A 17,728-nucleotide genomic window follows, 5' to 3' on the forward strand; every position below is an offset into this window, starting at 1 on the left:
AACTTCAATGACAGAACAAGCCAGGTCCCTGTTACCTTGGAATGGGCTATTGAGAGTGTGTCCACCCAGACTCTCCAACCTCCCCATTCATATTTTATTGCATGATACAAAAGAATCCGGAAAATGTTGTAGACCATCTCAGTAATCTTCTGTTCCTCAGAACTTTTTGGATTGATATAGCCAAGGGAAAACATCCAGTCCTGCCACACTGAACATTGCAGTAAGCATCTAGGACGAAAAAAAGAGCTCATTAAAAATATCAAAATTATAATTTAATACTTTGAAGCTTAAATAAAATGATGAAAATATAACCTGAGTACACAGTTCTTCTCTGCATTCTATATTCTATAACCTCTACCAATTTCTTTCTGAGAAAATTTGAATTATATATCAAAATCCCTTCCTAACTCTCCTGGCTAGAGACAGCTTTTGTGTCTCAGCACTAATGCACTACTAACACTCACAATGCACTCAACTGGCTCTCTAGGCACCCACCCCCAAGCCAACTGCACTAGTGTGGGCACCGAAGTGCATCACACACAACACACAAAACTATGTGAGAAACGTAAGAAATGACCACAGACATGAGTTCATGGACTCAGACTATACATCATGTCTTAGCTAGGGTATCTTAAATGCATGGTAGGAAACATCGGTAAATATGGGACAACTACATAACAGCATATACAACTGATAAAAGTATGATGAAATAATTTACACCTAAGAAACACATGCCTTTTAAAAATGATTTAAGAGAATTTTACAAAATATCTGAATTTTTCATTCAAAGATGACTGAAAATCAAAAACATAAAAAATATTAAGCTAGAATAAAAATCTGACTGTTTACCTTCTATTTTCACGACTGTTACTGAAAAGCTTAATCATGTCAGATAAAAACAACCGACGGACTTCCATCAATTCTGCACTTGGTGTGGAGTTCTTTAACAAAGTTGCCACCACCTTAAGAATCACTATAAACAAACAAAATCCAAATTAAAATTTAAAAATGTAACTAAGACATATCACATTCACTAATTTTTTACTCAGTGCTTAGCTCTGACAGTAGCTGTCATCAAATGGGGACACCAGAAGGAATACAGTTAAGAAATGTTCTGATTTAGTCCCACATGTCACCATATAATACCATGTAACAGTAAAGAGTGGTATCTGCTTACTTGGGTTCTGAATTTTCACTGTAGAGTCTGGCTCCGGATGTGGTTTATGCACAACTTGAGTACAGACTTGCTCTGTCAAAATCTGAAAGATCAAAAGTTTAAACTTTGTTTAGAGAAAAAATTAAAAACAACTTCATTTGTTTATATACAGCTTTAGTAAAGAACCTGTCAAAGATTTTGAATAATTTTAAATCAAAAGAAAAATCTCTCACAACAGAACTTTCTAAAATTACATTTTTCCTTAAACTCTAAAGTCTATATACCTCAAATTTTACTTACTTTGGATAAAAACAAAAGCCAGACACCTTATCTATAGTGAGAAAGAGCAATTAGCTAATATAAAATTTGCTCTGTCTGTAATACTTTCAGTATGCACTTTTAAGACAGTCCTGTTTTGAATTATAAATATTTGATGTTTTGTGTCATGTTAATTTAAAAAATCTGTAACGTTAACAAACATGCCTCATACAAAAAAGAAATCTAAAATTTATATTTCTAATTTTAACTAGAATGTAGGGTTAAAACCCTCAAGAAAACCCAGACATTTTGGTTATTGTCCATGCTTAGCACCAAGAGTTGACACATATCAGGAGTCATTATGTGACAGAGTGAGTGTGTGTGGTTGCTCATGGAGCTTAGGCTTAACCGTACTTGTCTTATTAGTCCATCCAGCTACCTGTCTGTCTATGTGCACTAAACTTCAGTAGACATGAACTCCACTTAGAGCTAATAATAACTCTGAATACTCTTTTAAAAACACGGGTCAACACAAAATCAATACAAAAAAGTGAGGCAAAAAAAAAAAAAAAAGGAATCAGTGTTAACTTTGTGACTGGCTATGAAGAGCCCCAAGGTAAAAGCACACTGGAAAGAATAAGTTTAGATACAGGGATGATGGCTTCTGAGAAGAAGAGAACCATGACATCCAGAAATAGAAGCACTTCTTTCCTTTTTTTTTTTTTTTTTTTTTTTTTTCAGAATAAACAGAGGTCATAAAATTTACATAAATAAATGAGGTATATACACCAAAAATATATTGACTTGAAATTAGACACTGGTCTATTATTACTTAAGTGATTAATACTGGATAGAATCACCTATACCCATTGTTAAAAATGAACAATATTAAACTAAATAGTATCAGAATGTTTTCTTAATAGTATACTCTCTAAACATGAATGACTACACAGAGTTGCCATGTGAGATAAAAAAAATCTCTTGGGAAACCATTTATCAAAAAACACTGTCTGGTATGTAACCTTTTAAAAAGGGGTTTTATACGTATCTCCCCCCAAAACCCAAAATATAAGACTCCAAGTCATCATTGTTATAAATATGATGATGCTCAAAATAGGTGCATACTTGCAGGGAAAACACCAGACCATGTTACCCTATGATAGAGTTTTCAAACCGTTCTCAGACACAAGAGAATTAGTCACATTTTACAGGAAGCAGAATTCCCTTCAAAGCACCACTGATTTTCCTGTTGTCTGTTCAAAGCTTTGCTCTATCATGTGACACTGAGGACAGTAATGGTAGTGCATATTCATGAAGCTGCTATAAAGATTACAGAGTTCCTGTGTGAAAGCACTTCATGACTAACATATTCAAATATGAAAGGTTTATACAAGTTAGACCAATGTATTTAGGAGCTGACTTCAGCATGTATTTGTTAAGAAGCAGTTATGTGCCCACACACTGCTTAATGTTTGCAGATGGAAAACAGTTGTTAAGTGCAGCTACACACATTTCTAGCATCAATTTACTTAATTAATGTTCTGGAGACAGGCATAAATGCATGCCTCTATTAAGCAATAAAACATAGTAAACTGTCATTAAGAACCTACGTGAGATTTTAAAATAGGGAAGGAAATAATGTGCATAAATATAGAGAGATAAATATAGGTATAAACCTTTTAATGGCAATTTAAGATTCAAAGTGGTCCCTGAAGATTCTACTGACCTCATATGAGGCATATACAGAAGTAGACAGAGGAGCCTCCATGAATTCTATATGCATTCAACATTTTCAATAAAGCCGCATGTGACAGGTGGCAGTTGTGTTGGAAAGAGTAGGGAAAGACTGAACTCTAAGCACATAATAACTTTATAAATCTGGTGTTTAATAGATATACATAAGAGTGTAGTGTTAAACATTAAATTTTATTTTATTTTATAATTATTTTGTATTCCTTGTTTTATTAGAAGATGTTAGTCTAATATGCTAGCTATGTCTGCTTCCTTTGTGGCCTACTGACCCCCAATGCTCACTGGAGACAGAGTACCTTTGTCATTTTTGTTGTTGTTTGCTTTTAGAAGAAGTAAGATACTTTCACTGCCTCCTAACTTATATGGTCTTGACTATAACACTTGTCCAATAGTGTCAGAATTGTTCTGAAAATAATTAACCACACTGACCATAAAAGAGAATCCATATGTGGTTCAAATGAACCTTCTCAGAAATCCATGGCAAGGGAGTTCATGGACCCTAGACTATTTAATTCTACTGGTTAACTAAATTAACGTAGCATCCAACTGCCCATCAAATTATGTTTGTATCTATAGGCAATTAACACTCTCAGCTTCAATCAGATAAGCGCTTTCCAGTGAATAATGGTAAATACAGGGACTCACTGATATTCATGGTGCTGAGAATAGGAGACAGACAAGTAGTCAAACCTAAACAAGACATTCACAGCCTCTTCTCCAAGGCTCATGATACACTGTGGCAGAGGAAGCCGAAAGAATTTAAGAATCAGAAGATAGGGGAAATGGTTGAGAAATTCCACCTTTTATGCAATGAACACTCATTGCAGTCAAGAGCTTCCAACAACTACCTGTGACTGTACTTGGATTGCAGACGGATGCATCAAAAGCCAGGCAAGGCTGGAGCAAGTTCTCAGGGGATGCTCACTAAGGAACTATTTCCTTCTGTGGTAGTTTAAATAAGAGTGGCTCCCATGGGCTCAAGTTTGAATACTTGGTCAGTACACGGTAAAACAGTGTGGGAAGAACTTGAAGGTATCATCTTGTTAGAGGAGATGTGTTACTGGAAATGGGCTTGAAGTTTCAAAACTCATGCCACTCCCAGTTAGCTGTTTACCTCTTACTTGTGGATAAGTATGTAAGTTCTTAGCTACTGGTCCAGCACTATGCCCGCCTTCATGCCTGATGCCATGGGGCACCATGATGCCATGCACTCATTCTCTGAAACTGTAAGCCCTCAATAAACTCTTTCTTCTGTAAGTTGCCTTTTTCATGAAACAGAAACATAAAATTAACTAAGATACCCACTGATAGATTCAGAGAAGGTGTGTGTGTGTGTGTGTGTGTGTGTGTGTGTGTGTGTGTGTGTGTGTGTGTGTGTCACTGCCTTCAGTTATGTCCTATCACTGTGACCCCAACAGGCTCCAACAGAAAATTCTAATCCTGAGGTAACAAAGATGATCCTCATTAAGCTAAATAGGACACAAAATAAAAACAAAAGTCACTAATCTGAGAAAAGAACAGGTAAGTAAAGGCATTGAAAAGGAAGGGTGAGAAGAGAATGGGAGAAGAGAGTAAACCAGAATGCATTATATACATGTATGAAAATTCAAAGAACTAAAGTAACGAAAAAACACTTGGTAAAAAAGCCTGATTTTATAGTCTAATAGTCATACAATTCATCTCAAATATAAGAGTTTTGAAGTCACCATGAAATAACTTTTATCGTAGTAGAATTTTTAGAATATTGACTTAAATATCATATAATTGATATAACTGATATAATTCTATCATGAGTTTAGCTTGTTTACAACACATGACAACAGCTCCAAATGACTCAATCTTCAAACTGTAATGACCCAGAAACAGCAACTCATTCAAACACAACTGCACAATCCAACATGCCTGTTGGTAGTGCTGATTAAAGCCTAAGCAAAAAGACTTAGGGCAGGATCAGTAGGGCAAAACACCAAAACTGTCTTCCTGACTTTTAGTGCATTTACAGTAATTCTGCCTTTATAAATGAGTTTATTAATAACTCAGAGTCCTTCAAAACTTATTTCTATTCATTAGGTATGTTAAAAATCATACACAGTGGCTAACTGATGTTTCATTCCCATTTCAGAATCTCTGGATCATGAACACTGTCAGAGGATTCTAATGGTCAGTAACAGCTTGAATTTGCTTAGTAAAGACTTAAACACAGACTCAAACCTGAATACAAGGAGAAAAACCTGAACAGATATTTGCTAAGATGCCGCTACTTTCACCAGTGAGCTATATATTAATTTGTTTTGACTATTTTCAACACTTAAAATAATAATAATAATAATAATAATAATTATCCTTCACTTATATGCATTTGCCAACACATTATAGATGCCAAGAAAGGATCATTGAAGGCAAAGTGAAAAAAGTAGAATTAAGATTAATATACAGAAATTATCTTGACATTTTACTGCTTTCGTAAGGCAGTATATATGCAGATTACTTTGTGTGGCAATTTGAATGGTTCCATAAGCTAATATATTTTTTTTGCATGTTTAGTGCCCAGCTGGTAAATTGTTTGGAAAGATTGGGAGGTGTGGCCTGGTTGGGTTAGGTGTGTCCTTGTTAGATAAGGTATGTCACTACCGGAGGACACTGAGAAGCTTCAAAAGCTACCAGGCAGTGTTACCCTCTCTGCCTAATGTTACCCTCTCTGCCTGAAAGTCTCTCAGCTACTGCTCTGGCACCTGCCAGCATGCAGCCAAGCTCCTAACCATGATGATGATAATGGAGTAACCTTCTGAAACTCTAGGCAAGCCTCCAATTAAATGCTTTTTTTTAAAAAGCATTGCCTTGGTCATGGTGTCTCTTCCCAATAGAAAAGTGACTAAGGGCTTTGTTAAGAAGGGCTGAGACAGGTTTTTATGTGGAAAATGATCACATTTTAACACAATTCAAGATATCACTTTAACAAATGGTTCTTCCTTACACTTCATCTCAGTGTCAACTCTATCTTAAGGTGGGCAATTATTGCACAGTAGAAGTGGGAAAGAGAATAGGAGGTAGGGGCAAAGCTAATATTCACAGTATGTGTAAATACTGTCTGTGTGGGAAGACTATGACACAAACAAGAAAACCAAACTCAGAAATGTCCTTAGACCAGAATAGGACATTACAAAACTATTACACGTGGAAGTGTTTCCAAATGAAGGAAAATATAAGCTGTGAATTTGTCTTAGTTAGGGTTTCTATTGTTGTAACAAAAATCATGACCAAAAGCAACTTGGAGAAGAAAGTGTCTATTTCATCTTACACCTATCAGGTCACACTCCATCTGTGAGGGAAGTCAGGGGAGGAACTCAAGACAGGAGGTGAAGCGAGGGATATGGAGGAAAGCTGCTTACTGGCTTGCTGCATGGCAGGCTCAGCCTGCTTTGGTTTTACACAACTCAGGACTGTAGCCAGATATTGGCTACTTTGTGGGTTCTTCTTCTTTCTTCCACCCTCCTTCACCCCTTTTCTCCCACCCTTTCAACTTCCTAACTCTAGATAGAAGAGAAAAGGTATAGAAAGGAAAGGGGGCGATGGTTTCAGTAGACTACTTCTTGCTGATTAAGAGTGCCAAGTGCCTTGGGGTAAGTTTGATCTTCACTGTCAGGATATTTAATTTCCTTCTTTCTTCTTCTTTGTGCATGACTACTTAACAAACCATGACAGTTATAACCAACAGTAAACAACAACGCGCCAACCAACAGTCTACCATGCCTCTCAGGAACCTAGCATTTATATGTCCTCTGAAAAGTATCCAGAATTCCAAACATTATACAATCACATAAACTATCTGCTGTTGCCAATATCATGCCCCTGCACCAGGCAAATCAGTCAGCTGCTGTGGATAATATCAAATACCACCATGTCCTACACCTGGGATTAAAATGAGAACATATTCTTACAATATTTCTGTGTTTTTTAAAAAAAACTAAAATTCTCAAATTGTCAGCACACAGAAACACATGGCCAGGGGGTGGCACTGGACACAGTGGCCTAGAAAGTTCCCTATCAATTGTTAATCAAGAGTGTTCCAACACCATAATCTTAGGCATTTTCTCAGTAAGATTCCCTTTCCCCAGATATGTCGAGGTTTGTGTCAACTTGACAAAAGGCAACCAACACAGTATTCATCCTTATCTGTAGTGACTGGGATGTTAACTGGTATATGAAGTGAACCCTATCACATAAAAAAGAGGTTTCCAGCATATACACTAAGAATTTTTGTCAGTGTTTTTTTTTCTTTTAACTTTACCTCATAAAGTGTGTTGTATGTAGTGACAGTCACAGTGTTTGTATGCAGCATCAACCGTTCTCCAAGAAGAGTGAAGAGACTATGGGTATGCATAATTTCAACTTTTCGCCTGGAAAGGATGGAGATAAACACTATGAGACGCAGTAGAGGCTATGACCACATGACTCTGCACTAAAAAACCACACAGATGCAGAATCATATAAGTAATTGTTTTATCAATCTCTACAAAAAAAGCAACAGTTTATAACACAGCTATCTGCTAATATCCCATAACTTTGTTTAAACAGTTCTCATGGAAATTTTCCATACAATTAAAATGAGACATATCCCAATTACATAACCAAATGTAACAACTGGGCATTATCATTTCCAGATTCTAGTAATTACCTAAAAGAGTTTTAGATTTTCAACCTAACACACAGAACACATAATTCCAAATCTGTAATATACCTTAACACACAAACAATCTAAAGGATTGTAAACATGAACGCATGCACTTGACATTGGAGTCACAGAGAAAAGAATCCTGCATCTTTCATCAGTGCTTAGGGCTGCAAATGCCCACACATCAAAATAACACTGCTCTGCTTTCTTCTACTGATCCAGGGTTTCCCTGCTGTTTTCGTACAAACGTGACATGTCCTCTGCAGGCTCTTGTATGTGAACACTTGGTTCCAACCCGATGTCACTGCTTCCCAAGACGATAGAACCTTCAGAAAAGAGTGCTGCCTCTGTCCCTTTCCTGCCACGCTGGAGTTACACACAACTACCATCATGCCTTGTCTTTAGATGAGTGCTAGAAGTCTGATCCCAAGTCCTCATGCTTGTGGGACAGGCACATTACTGAGCCACCTTCACAGTCTAAGATTTTTTGTTTTTTTAAAAAAGAAGAAATTGTGTAATAGTAGGTAGTCAAAAAACTGGTGTGTCTGTCAATGATCCAGTCTCCTTGTGTTCAGGACTAACTGATGATATAAACTTTGTTTCCAATTTCCATGGCTATGTTCATAATTCTATTAGAGGGACATATATTTCTAAATTTATAATTTTGCTTCTGACTATTTCAGTATTTGAATAAATGTGTCTGTATACTGTGTCCTTTCTCAACTTTGTGGAGTATATTAAGATTTCAAAGGCAATTTAAAGTCATTAAATTATACACCTAAAAACCAGTAAGTAACTGAATTTCATGTCAGTGTATGAACATATATTAATTTGATTATCTTTTCTCCTGCTTATATTCTATCAGGTTGGCTCCGGTATCTACTAGCAGCAATGCTGTATGGACATCTGTATACCTAAATAATAGTCTCTTTCATTAAGAAGAGCATAGTCATACAGCGTAAGACTTTTTAAAAAATTGTTGAATTGTTTCCCAACATCAGTATACCAGTATATTATTTCCTCAATATCTGTAAAATTTCCAATGATACACATTCTTGCCAACATCTATTAAGTCAAGTTTTTAAGTTGGTCACATTAATGAGTATTAAAAGAAATCTTTTACATTCCTCCAGTTTATTATCAAGTCTGGTTTTCTCTGCAATGACTTTTCCTTGTACATCTGTCTTCACAATTGCACAATCACAAATTTGTATTTATAAATTTATAAATTACATATATAAAATATATCTTTATTCTTCATTCTGACTCTTTAAAAAATATTGTATCATGTAAAACACCTTTATTTCAATCAGCAAACTTATTTACTTTTCTGTGTGGTTTAGATTTGAATATTAAACTATAATTTCTAAGAGTTTTAAAACTTTCCTTTCAAATTTTTTACTAACTCTACTGTCATAATACACACACTATAAAGCTGACTTTGTAAGTACATACTGGAGTGAGTGTTCTCAATAACTCCACAGAGTCTTATCCATCCCCACAACCCAGTTTTAAGCATGTTCATCACTGTTGAGTGTTCTTTTGTTTCCATTTACACTCAATTACTATACCACTAACAATTTCCACAACAACAGCTTTCATGGGCCTGTGAAGGTATATCATGCCCATCTTATTCAGACACTTTAAATTATGAGTGGTTCTAAATTCTATTTTATTAGCAATACCATGTGATTTGTTTAACCATCAACATTATAAAATATACTAAGTCCATATGCTATTATTGCTTTTATGGCTTGCATACTAGTAGGTCAAATATAATGGTCACAATTTTCACTGGGTTTTGCCTTAAATTTATGTGGTCTTCCCTGGGCATTCTTATGATCTCTGTTTGTCTCAGTAATCTAAACATTATACTTACAAACAGAATCAAGTTTCACTTCTCTAATTAATAGCAACTGTTTTCTTAGAAGGGTGAATTTAAAATGTTTTATATTTATTTTTACAAGTTATGTCTACTGTTATATACACCTCATTGTACGTTATGTTGTACTTTTAAGAGTTCTACTCTGTGTGTGTGTGTGTCTGTGTGTGTGTGTGTGTGTGTGTTTTCATATTCTTCTTGGTTTTATCCACGCATATACTCAATATTTTGAAAGCTTTGTAATTTTGTAAAACTACTTAACCTTTCTAAATTTAGAATGGAAAATAAGGCTCCATTTTTAAACAGCACTTCAGTCTTAAGTTTGACTTCTTGCTTTCAAACTCCAATTTTTAGGGCATATTTCTAATACTTCATATGCTGGCTTCTAAGAAAAACCTTTTAATTTCTGGACTTGCTCCATTTTCCTGTTTCTCTCAGTTTTCCCCAAGTCACCTACTTATATCATTAGGCCATTAAAAAGGTGAAAAATTTGGTCTTTCTACTAACTTAAACTTGTTTTCCTCTTATTTCTTTCTGTCAAATTTAATCCATTGTTTCCCAGCAGTAATTAGTATTTTCCACTTACTCTAATTTGGCTGAACTCTGTTCTCATCAATTTTCCTAAGAATCATTACAAAAACAATTTCATGCATGCTCATATATTGGGTGGCAGCATCCTTTTTGTTTTTAGTCAACAGCTGTGTTTTAGACAACGTATGGCCAGACTCATTTCTTTACTTAGGCACTAGACAAAGTGGACAGCACTAGGATTTGCAGAGGACCAGGCAGCAACAGTTAGGACAGTGCCAGTCATGCTCACTTGCACAGAATACAGTCGTACAAATTTGAGGAAATGTGTTATTGTAGAATACACAATCACAAAATATCAATGGGGATCACTTTAGAAAAAAAAACACTTTAAACTATCACGCCACTGTACAGGCTGTATTTCCTGGAGAACTCCTTGTCTTGTTCTCCCGTTCAATTAACTCAGGTAGATGTGTACTTCATTTTAATAAATCTATTTCATAATATTCTTAAAATATAAACGGTATCTACACGAGAATGAAGAAATTAACCATATTACTTGAATTGTGATCTTGTTCTATAATCTACTGTTATTGAAATATTACTTTAGAAAAACACATTTATCATCTCTACATTTTCTATAGTACACTATTAAGCTTTCATATGCTAAAAATGAAATTCCCATCTCATAAAAAATTCAAAGTTGTGTCTGTAATTCATTATGAAAACATGAACTTACTTATGACCTAAATGCTTCAAAAAATATCCCAGAACTTTCAGCGCTTGGACCCAGATACTTTCACTTTTAGAAGCCAATAATTTGTAGATCACCCTAAAAAAAACCAAATAATCTTATAAGCACTTAAGTAATATTACAAATAAAAAAGTACTTTACAAATACAAGTATTACTTTGCAGTGCACTGAACAAAATTCCTGAATAAATACTTAGTATATCGTAGAACTTTTAACTTTGAAAATGTTGACTTTATCCCATTTGTGATTGCTAAGCGAAACACAGCCAGACACCTGCCTTGTTATTTTTGTGATCTAAAAATTTAGAGATTATTGTTAATATTAGAAAAAAGACAGGGTCACAACACAGAGATAATACATCAGGAGAAAAATCACATATAAACCCATTAGTGAAAGCTATTATGGGATCTAAGTATCAACAATCCTAAGTTACCTCTTCAAGTTCACTGTATTCACCAGAAACACTTGTTTCAGGCCTTACAGATACTAATATGTCATAATATTAGCTGAACAGTTCAAGGGTGCATTATCACCAGGGCTTCTTATGTACAATTAAAATAACACTAAGATTGGGTGTGGGAATGTACCTCACTGGTAAGCTTTCCCTCCCATGTGTAATGCTGTGGGTTTGAGCCCCAGTGCCACAAGTTAAAAAAAATAAGAAGATTTAAATGAAATTTATTCTTTTTATTTTTTGTTCATTTTGCCAAGAGGGCAAAAAAAATTGAAAGAAATCTCTAAGAGCTAAATTATAGGGGTAAGTTCATGAGCATTCTAATAGAGGAGCTACGCTTCCCCTATTGACAATTAATTCACAATTGTCACAACTAAAGTCACTTTTCAAATTATTTTAGTTTTGGTCTTTGGTTCTAAACTACCTTTCAAACATCTAATTCTCACGAGTACAGCAGCACCCCTGCCTCAGTGCATCATATTTAACAGCAGCAAATTAGATCACTTCTGATGCTCTTACTACCTTAGTTGTTTCCCTTCTCACTCACACTGCCGACTATTAATAATGACCAAGATATGGATCATTGAATTTGGTTGGTCTGTGTGTGTCTCTGTCTCTCTCTGTTTCTCTGTCTCTCTCTCCTTCTCCCACCCTCTCTCCCTGCCTTTCTCCCTCCCTTCTTCCCTCTCTTCTTCCCCCCTCTCCATAATTCTCTTACATCTTCATTTTGTGAAATCAACCAAGTTCTTTATTGTCTTCTTGCAGAAAAAAATAAATCTGCCTTTCCTACTATGCGAGGTCTACACTGCAGCAATCACAGTTGTTTAACGTCACACTCCAGAGCATTTCTACAGTTCTCTAGCTCCTCAAGAATATGATAGCTAGCAGCTTTTCCCATGTCGTCCTTCTTACATACATACAATACTCTAGACTTAAGCAAACAATTAATACCACTGCACTTATGATCATACCTTATTCCATTTCTTTGATCAAATGCTGGTATCATTGAGGCTGGGTGTTCTGACATTAGGGCCACTAACAACTGTAATACATCATGAATATTTTCATCCTGCATAATAATAAATACAAATATTTAGTTAAAAATTTGTTCAAAATCTTTGAATAATTAAAATGAAAGAAACAAAATATGTTATACCTCATGCATTGTAAGTAAATAATTTAATATACTCTGAAGTTCGTCTTCTTTCACGCCTCGATCCTATATAAAAAAATTTCATTAGTTAATGAAAATCAGAAATAAGACTTTGAAGAAAGGTACCAAAATTAATGACATAAAAGTAAACAGAAATGTAAAAGCAATGTGTTCATTGAAATTCCTCTATGGTTCAAAATTTAAATACTATTTTATTTCAAACCTAAAATGCAACTATTTAGAAATTTTGACTGATAAAACTTAGGGTTAGGAGTGCTAGCCAAGCCTTTAGACTCAGATCTCAGGAAGCAGAGGTAGGTAGATCTCTGTTAGCTCAAGAACAGCTAGAACAACGTAAACAAGACATTGTCCTAACAAAAGAAATTAATATATTATGATAATTTCACGTTACCATGTTCTTGTTATATATTGATTTCCTAAAACAATGGGAATTCAAGGGATTGTGGGATCACTTTTGTGTAGTGTTTTACAGCTTTGCCTGTGTACTCCCTTTAAACCACCTTACTCTTAAAAACCTTCCAAGAGAGAACACTGCAAGCTTAGATAAAATGGAACATACGCCATTGAATACGGTAGTTCTGCTCTATTGTTCTTCACATGCTCCTTGTCTTATCTGGCACATCTCTTTTAGCACATTCATACCTCTTAGTATGAGCCATCTTGATAGAAATTTTACCAAAATTTAAGTGCAAAAAAAAAAAAACCCTAGTACTTTTATATTTTGTAGAGCAAGATAAAAGCCATTCTTAGTAATTTAATGACACTGATTTTTAAACTCTGGCAACAGTATCTTTTCACCCAATATATTGCAACTGTAAAATAAAGTTATTTTACCTTTAATATGAGCTGTTTCAGAAAAAGCAGCATAAAAGCCCGAAGTGATATGATCTCTTTTTGTGATGGCCGGGGACCATCTAGAAAGAAAATAAGCCATACCATTAAATAAGTTTAATGGAATTGCATTTAAATTCTGTAAACTAAGTGTTTTCAAAATCATAATAATTGTTGCTACTGATGTTTTACAATTTCAAACATATAAGAGTAAAATTAAATTTCAGGTTTTTGGGCAATTCCACATTACTTCCAGAATGTTAGATTTAGGAGAAAGAGCTGTTTTAAGTTTTCAATATATCTTATCATTGATAAAAACATAATCACCTAATATCAAACAGACATTTTCTCTTATTTTTATTAAAAAACTTTCTAGTATTTCTCCAGCCTGTAAACGTTTTCCCATTTATAGACTCTTCTTTAACCCATGTGTCACATGGAAAACTCTACTTCCACCTAATTCTTATTTTGCATCTGTTTCCTTTGTGTGCAATGGACACCGTAGTGCTGCACCAACAAATTCTGAGTTGGTAAATGAAATCAAGCAAGAGAAGTTAAACTATACTTATAAGTTTCATTGTGTCTAAATTTAAAGGATTTAATTGTGTGATATCTAATTGCTAGTAAAAATGAGAATTGGAAAGGCTATGCATACTGTATAACATACAATAGAATACACTTTTAAACATAGCTAGACTCAAGGAAATTGTTTAAACATCACGTCTTTCTTAAAGTAACCACAATTAATGTCATTGCTTTATGCATTTTCAAAGTGTAATTGCCTCAGGTGTCCTTTAAAACATATGATTATCGCTCACAACCATTTATTTCATTCAGTTTACTGCATCTGCAAACAAACTGTCTCTCAGTACATTCATCTATTTATAGCAACAAAACTGCCCACATTTTTCAGGTGTTAGCCACATTTTTCCCTACTCTTACCAACAGTAAAGTACATAACACTTATCATTACTTGACTTTACTTTTTAAAAACCAATCTCATTGTGAGTTCTAAATCATACAAATACACCAATGTCTCAGGTTAGCTTTTACTTCATTGTAAGGATGAAGGTGACAGTGTTGCTGCAAGACAGGGCATGTTAGAACAAAACATATTTGAGGCATATGTAAAGGAGTGAGGTGCTTCAATAATGTAAACTGCAATCAGGTAGTAATTGTTAGCTATAAATACATTTGTCATACTCAACAACGAACAGCATGCTGCAGAGAAACAAACTTGTGTACATAATGTCTATATGGCATGAATCCATTTACAGTAAAAATAAAATCAAAAGTAAAATTTATTGGACAAATTTAAAATTAAAAGCAAACAAATCATAACTTTACACTAGTTGTTCTCAACCTTCTTAATGAAAACCTTTAGTACAGTTCCTCATGATGTGATGAGCCCAACCAGAGCATTATTTCATTGCTACTTCCTAACTGTAATTTTGCTACTGTTAAGAATTATAATGTAGAACTGGAGAGATGGCTCAGTGGTTAAGAGCGCTGTTGCTCTTCTAGAGGTCCTGAGTTCAATTCCCAGCAACCATATAATGGATCACATCCATCTAGAATAGGATCCGATGTCCTCTTCTGGTGTGTCTGAGGACAGCTACAGTGTACTTATATACATCAAATAAATAAATCCTTTTTAAAAAGAAGTTTAATGTAAATATCTGATGTGTGACCTTCAAAGGGGTCACAAACTACAGGCTGAAGATCAAATCTTTACACCATTCTTAAAACCGAGGTAATAGTACAAATGTTAAAACACTGGTTTAACAAGATAAAACAAGAAAATACATAAATATATTAATATAGCTGATGGGAGCTTGTTCCCACTATGAAGAAAAAGGTACAAATACCAAAAATCTTAAAACTAGGCTGAGCCATGTGGTTTAAATGGAAGTGGAGTAAAGTGTGTATTCACCACTGTGTGCACACATGTAGTTTTATTTCCTGGACCTGCCCACTAGGAGTAACACGAGGATATACAAAAAACACAGCAAAATTAACACTCATATTTTAGTTCTTAGAAATCCATACCCATTAAGCTATCAAGGGTTCTTTAGAGAAACAGATATTGGGCAAAACATATATCATAAGAACCAAGAATATTTTGTGTTGTGCAGTAAGGAAATACTACAGTCATATGGATTTCTGCCATACAGGCACATTTCCTCCTGGAAAAATACAGAGAAGTATAAACATCAAAATCTATAAGGATGCCACGCAGCGGGCTATGTATCTCACTGTTAGGTCCTTCATCAACATGTCTCCATGATGTACTGACATCTGCCATGCTCATTTCTGTACAGTATGCTCATATATGCAATAAAACAACATAATTCACCTGTATAGAACAAATTTTAGGGCTACAGAAAACTAAAATTACTAAAGGGCCCTTTCAGGGAAAGCTACCAGCTGATAAAATAATACACTGAATGAAAGAGCAGCTCATACGGCCATACTGATATAAAAAAACCTGAAAAATAAATACACACAGGAGAAAACCACATTCTCTCTGATATCAGGGTACAAACTATTATGTTAGGAAGTATCACTGTTGGCACCTGACAGAGGAAGATAAATTCTATCTAGATTCATCTTGAAATGAGTAGGTGAATCTTTGCTGCAGAACAGGATATGGACATAGTCTGAACGAGGAGATTAGACCCTAGACAAGCATTCATAGTTACCAGTTTACACAAGCAGCTGAATATTGTGTATATGCTTGACAGGATAGACTGAGACAGAAACATGATTACTGTGCTATTCCTGTCTAAAACAAAACAAAACAAAACAAACAAACAAAACAACTGTGTAACCATGAAAAATGCATACAAATCCTCATTGAAGGGTCTACAAAATCAATCTGTGTTTTCCATTATGATTTAACAGTTAACTTTTACCTTTGGGGGCAAGAAAACATGTTTTGTATACCTTATTTTCAAGTGATACAAAGAATAATGTACATAACTTGGGTGTTTCACACAAAGAGATAAGGAAAATGATGAAGTTTCTGAGTTAGCAATCCAGCCATCATGCTAGAAGGGTAGACTCCTTTAATGAGGTAGAATAAAAAGATATGTAAATATATTAAATATGTAAGTTAACTTCAGTTTTCCCATATGACTCTTAGTAAGTTTTTATGTGTTATAAAGTAATATCATAAAGCAGAGGTTAAGCTGAAGGGTAAAATGTAGTATTCATGGAGAACAATACAATGCAGTCCTTCAGAACAAGGGCTTCAAGGCTTCAGGCTCTATATCACACAGCTGTGATTTAAACTTCAGAGCTGTTGATGTGCACTTTCAGCTTTTTACTAGACAAACTATGCATGGTATTAACAAGATCTTCAATGTTATGCATGTATCTACACATGTTTATATATCTCTAATTATGTTATACATTGTAAAATACATTAACAATACATTAACAAAGAGTACTCAACAGTAACCGACTCTGGACATATTCAATTCAAAAGACAAGATAAACTCTGAGAGGACAGATCAGATATGACAGTCGGTGACAATTATTGACTCCCATCATCAAGTAGAAAGCATGACTATCTAAATATTAATATACTAGAGCTACTTTCCCTTTTAAAAGAGATTTGTGTAACTATACTAGTCAATATTACTATGAAAATTCTGAGAAAATCCCCACCAGTCACTGCTGGTGAAACTATACTGGTAGGACATTTCTAGAAAAAAATTAGCATTTCATTTACATACACTTATTGATTGACTGATTGATTGATTGATTGAATGTATATGAATATATTTAGCTGTCAAGAAGAGGGCATCAGATTCAATTATAAATTTGTGAGTCATCATGTGGTTGCTGGGAATTGAACTCAGGACCTCTGCAAAAGCAGTCAGTGTTCTTAACCAATGAGCTATCTCTCCAGTCCCTAAAATATTTTTAATTGGACCTTTCTTGTCCATTCTAAACAAATCGCCAACAACCAGTAACATAAAAATAACCACTTTTTTAAGGAATAAAATTTAAAACATGTTACAGGAAGGATAGAAAAAGTCTGATTTTGTAGAAAGCTTAACCATGTTCATGTAGCAATGTACTGACAGAGGCAAAATCTATACTTTCCATAGTGCTCCTTCCTGTGCAGTGGACCATGAATGTTTTTCTCTTTGAGATTACTTTGTATTTAGAGTACTTGTAGTTTGTATAATTAGAAAATATGGCTATAATCTTCAAACACAGATGCAAGAATATGAAAATCAAACCAGTTTCTACCACA

At 34.7% G+C, this 17,728-nt stretch overlaps 1 protein-coding gene across 1 annotated transcript in view; it reads right to left on the reverse strand.

Moving 5' to 3' along the window:
• Positions 1–17,728, reverse strand: part of Nbea (neurobeachin) — a 513,393-nt gene that overhangs the window by 363,047 nt on the left and 132,618 nt on the right. Inside the window, exons 14-21 of the mRNA XM_028763470.1 lie at positions 13,465–13,544; positions 12,613–12,675; positions 12,428–12,525; positions 10,988–11,080; positions 7,455–7,563; positions 1,178–1,259; positions 850–973; positions 36–228 (exon numbers count right to left, since the gene is read on the reverse strand). Of these exons, the coding sequence (XP_028619303.1) occupies positions 36–228; positions 850–973; positions 1,178–1,259; positions 7,455–7,563; positions 10,988–11,080; positions 12,428–12,525; positions 12,613–12,675; positions 13,465–13,544 (842 nt within the window). The remainder of the gene's footprint in view (positions 1–35; positions 229–849; positions 974–1,177; positions 1,260–7,454; positions 7,564–10,987; positions 11,081–12,427; positions 12,526–12,612; positions 12,676–13,464; positions 13,545–17,728) is intronic.

This window comes from Grammomys surdaster, unplaced genomic scaffold (genome assembly GCF_004785775.1).
Source record: "Grammomys surdaster isolate TR1022 unplaced genomic scaffold, NIH_TR_1.0 139, whole genome shotgun sequence".
Classification (NCBI taxonomy): Eukaryota; Metazoa; Chordata; class Mammalia; order Rodentia; family Muridae; genus Grammomys; species Grammomys surdaster.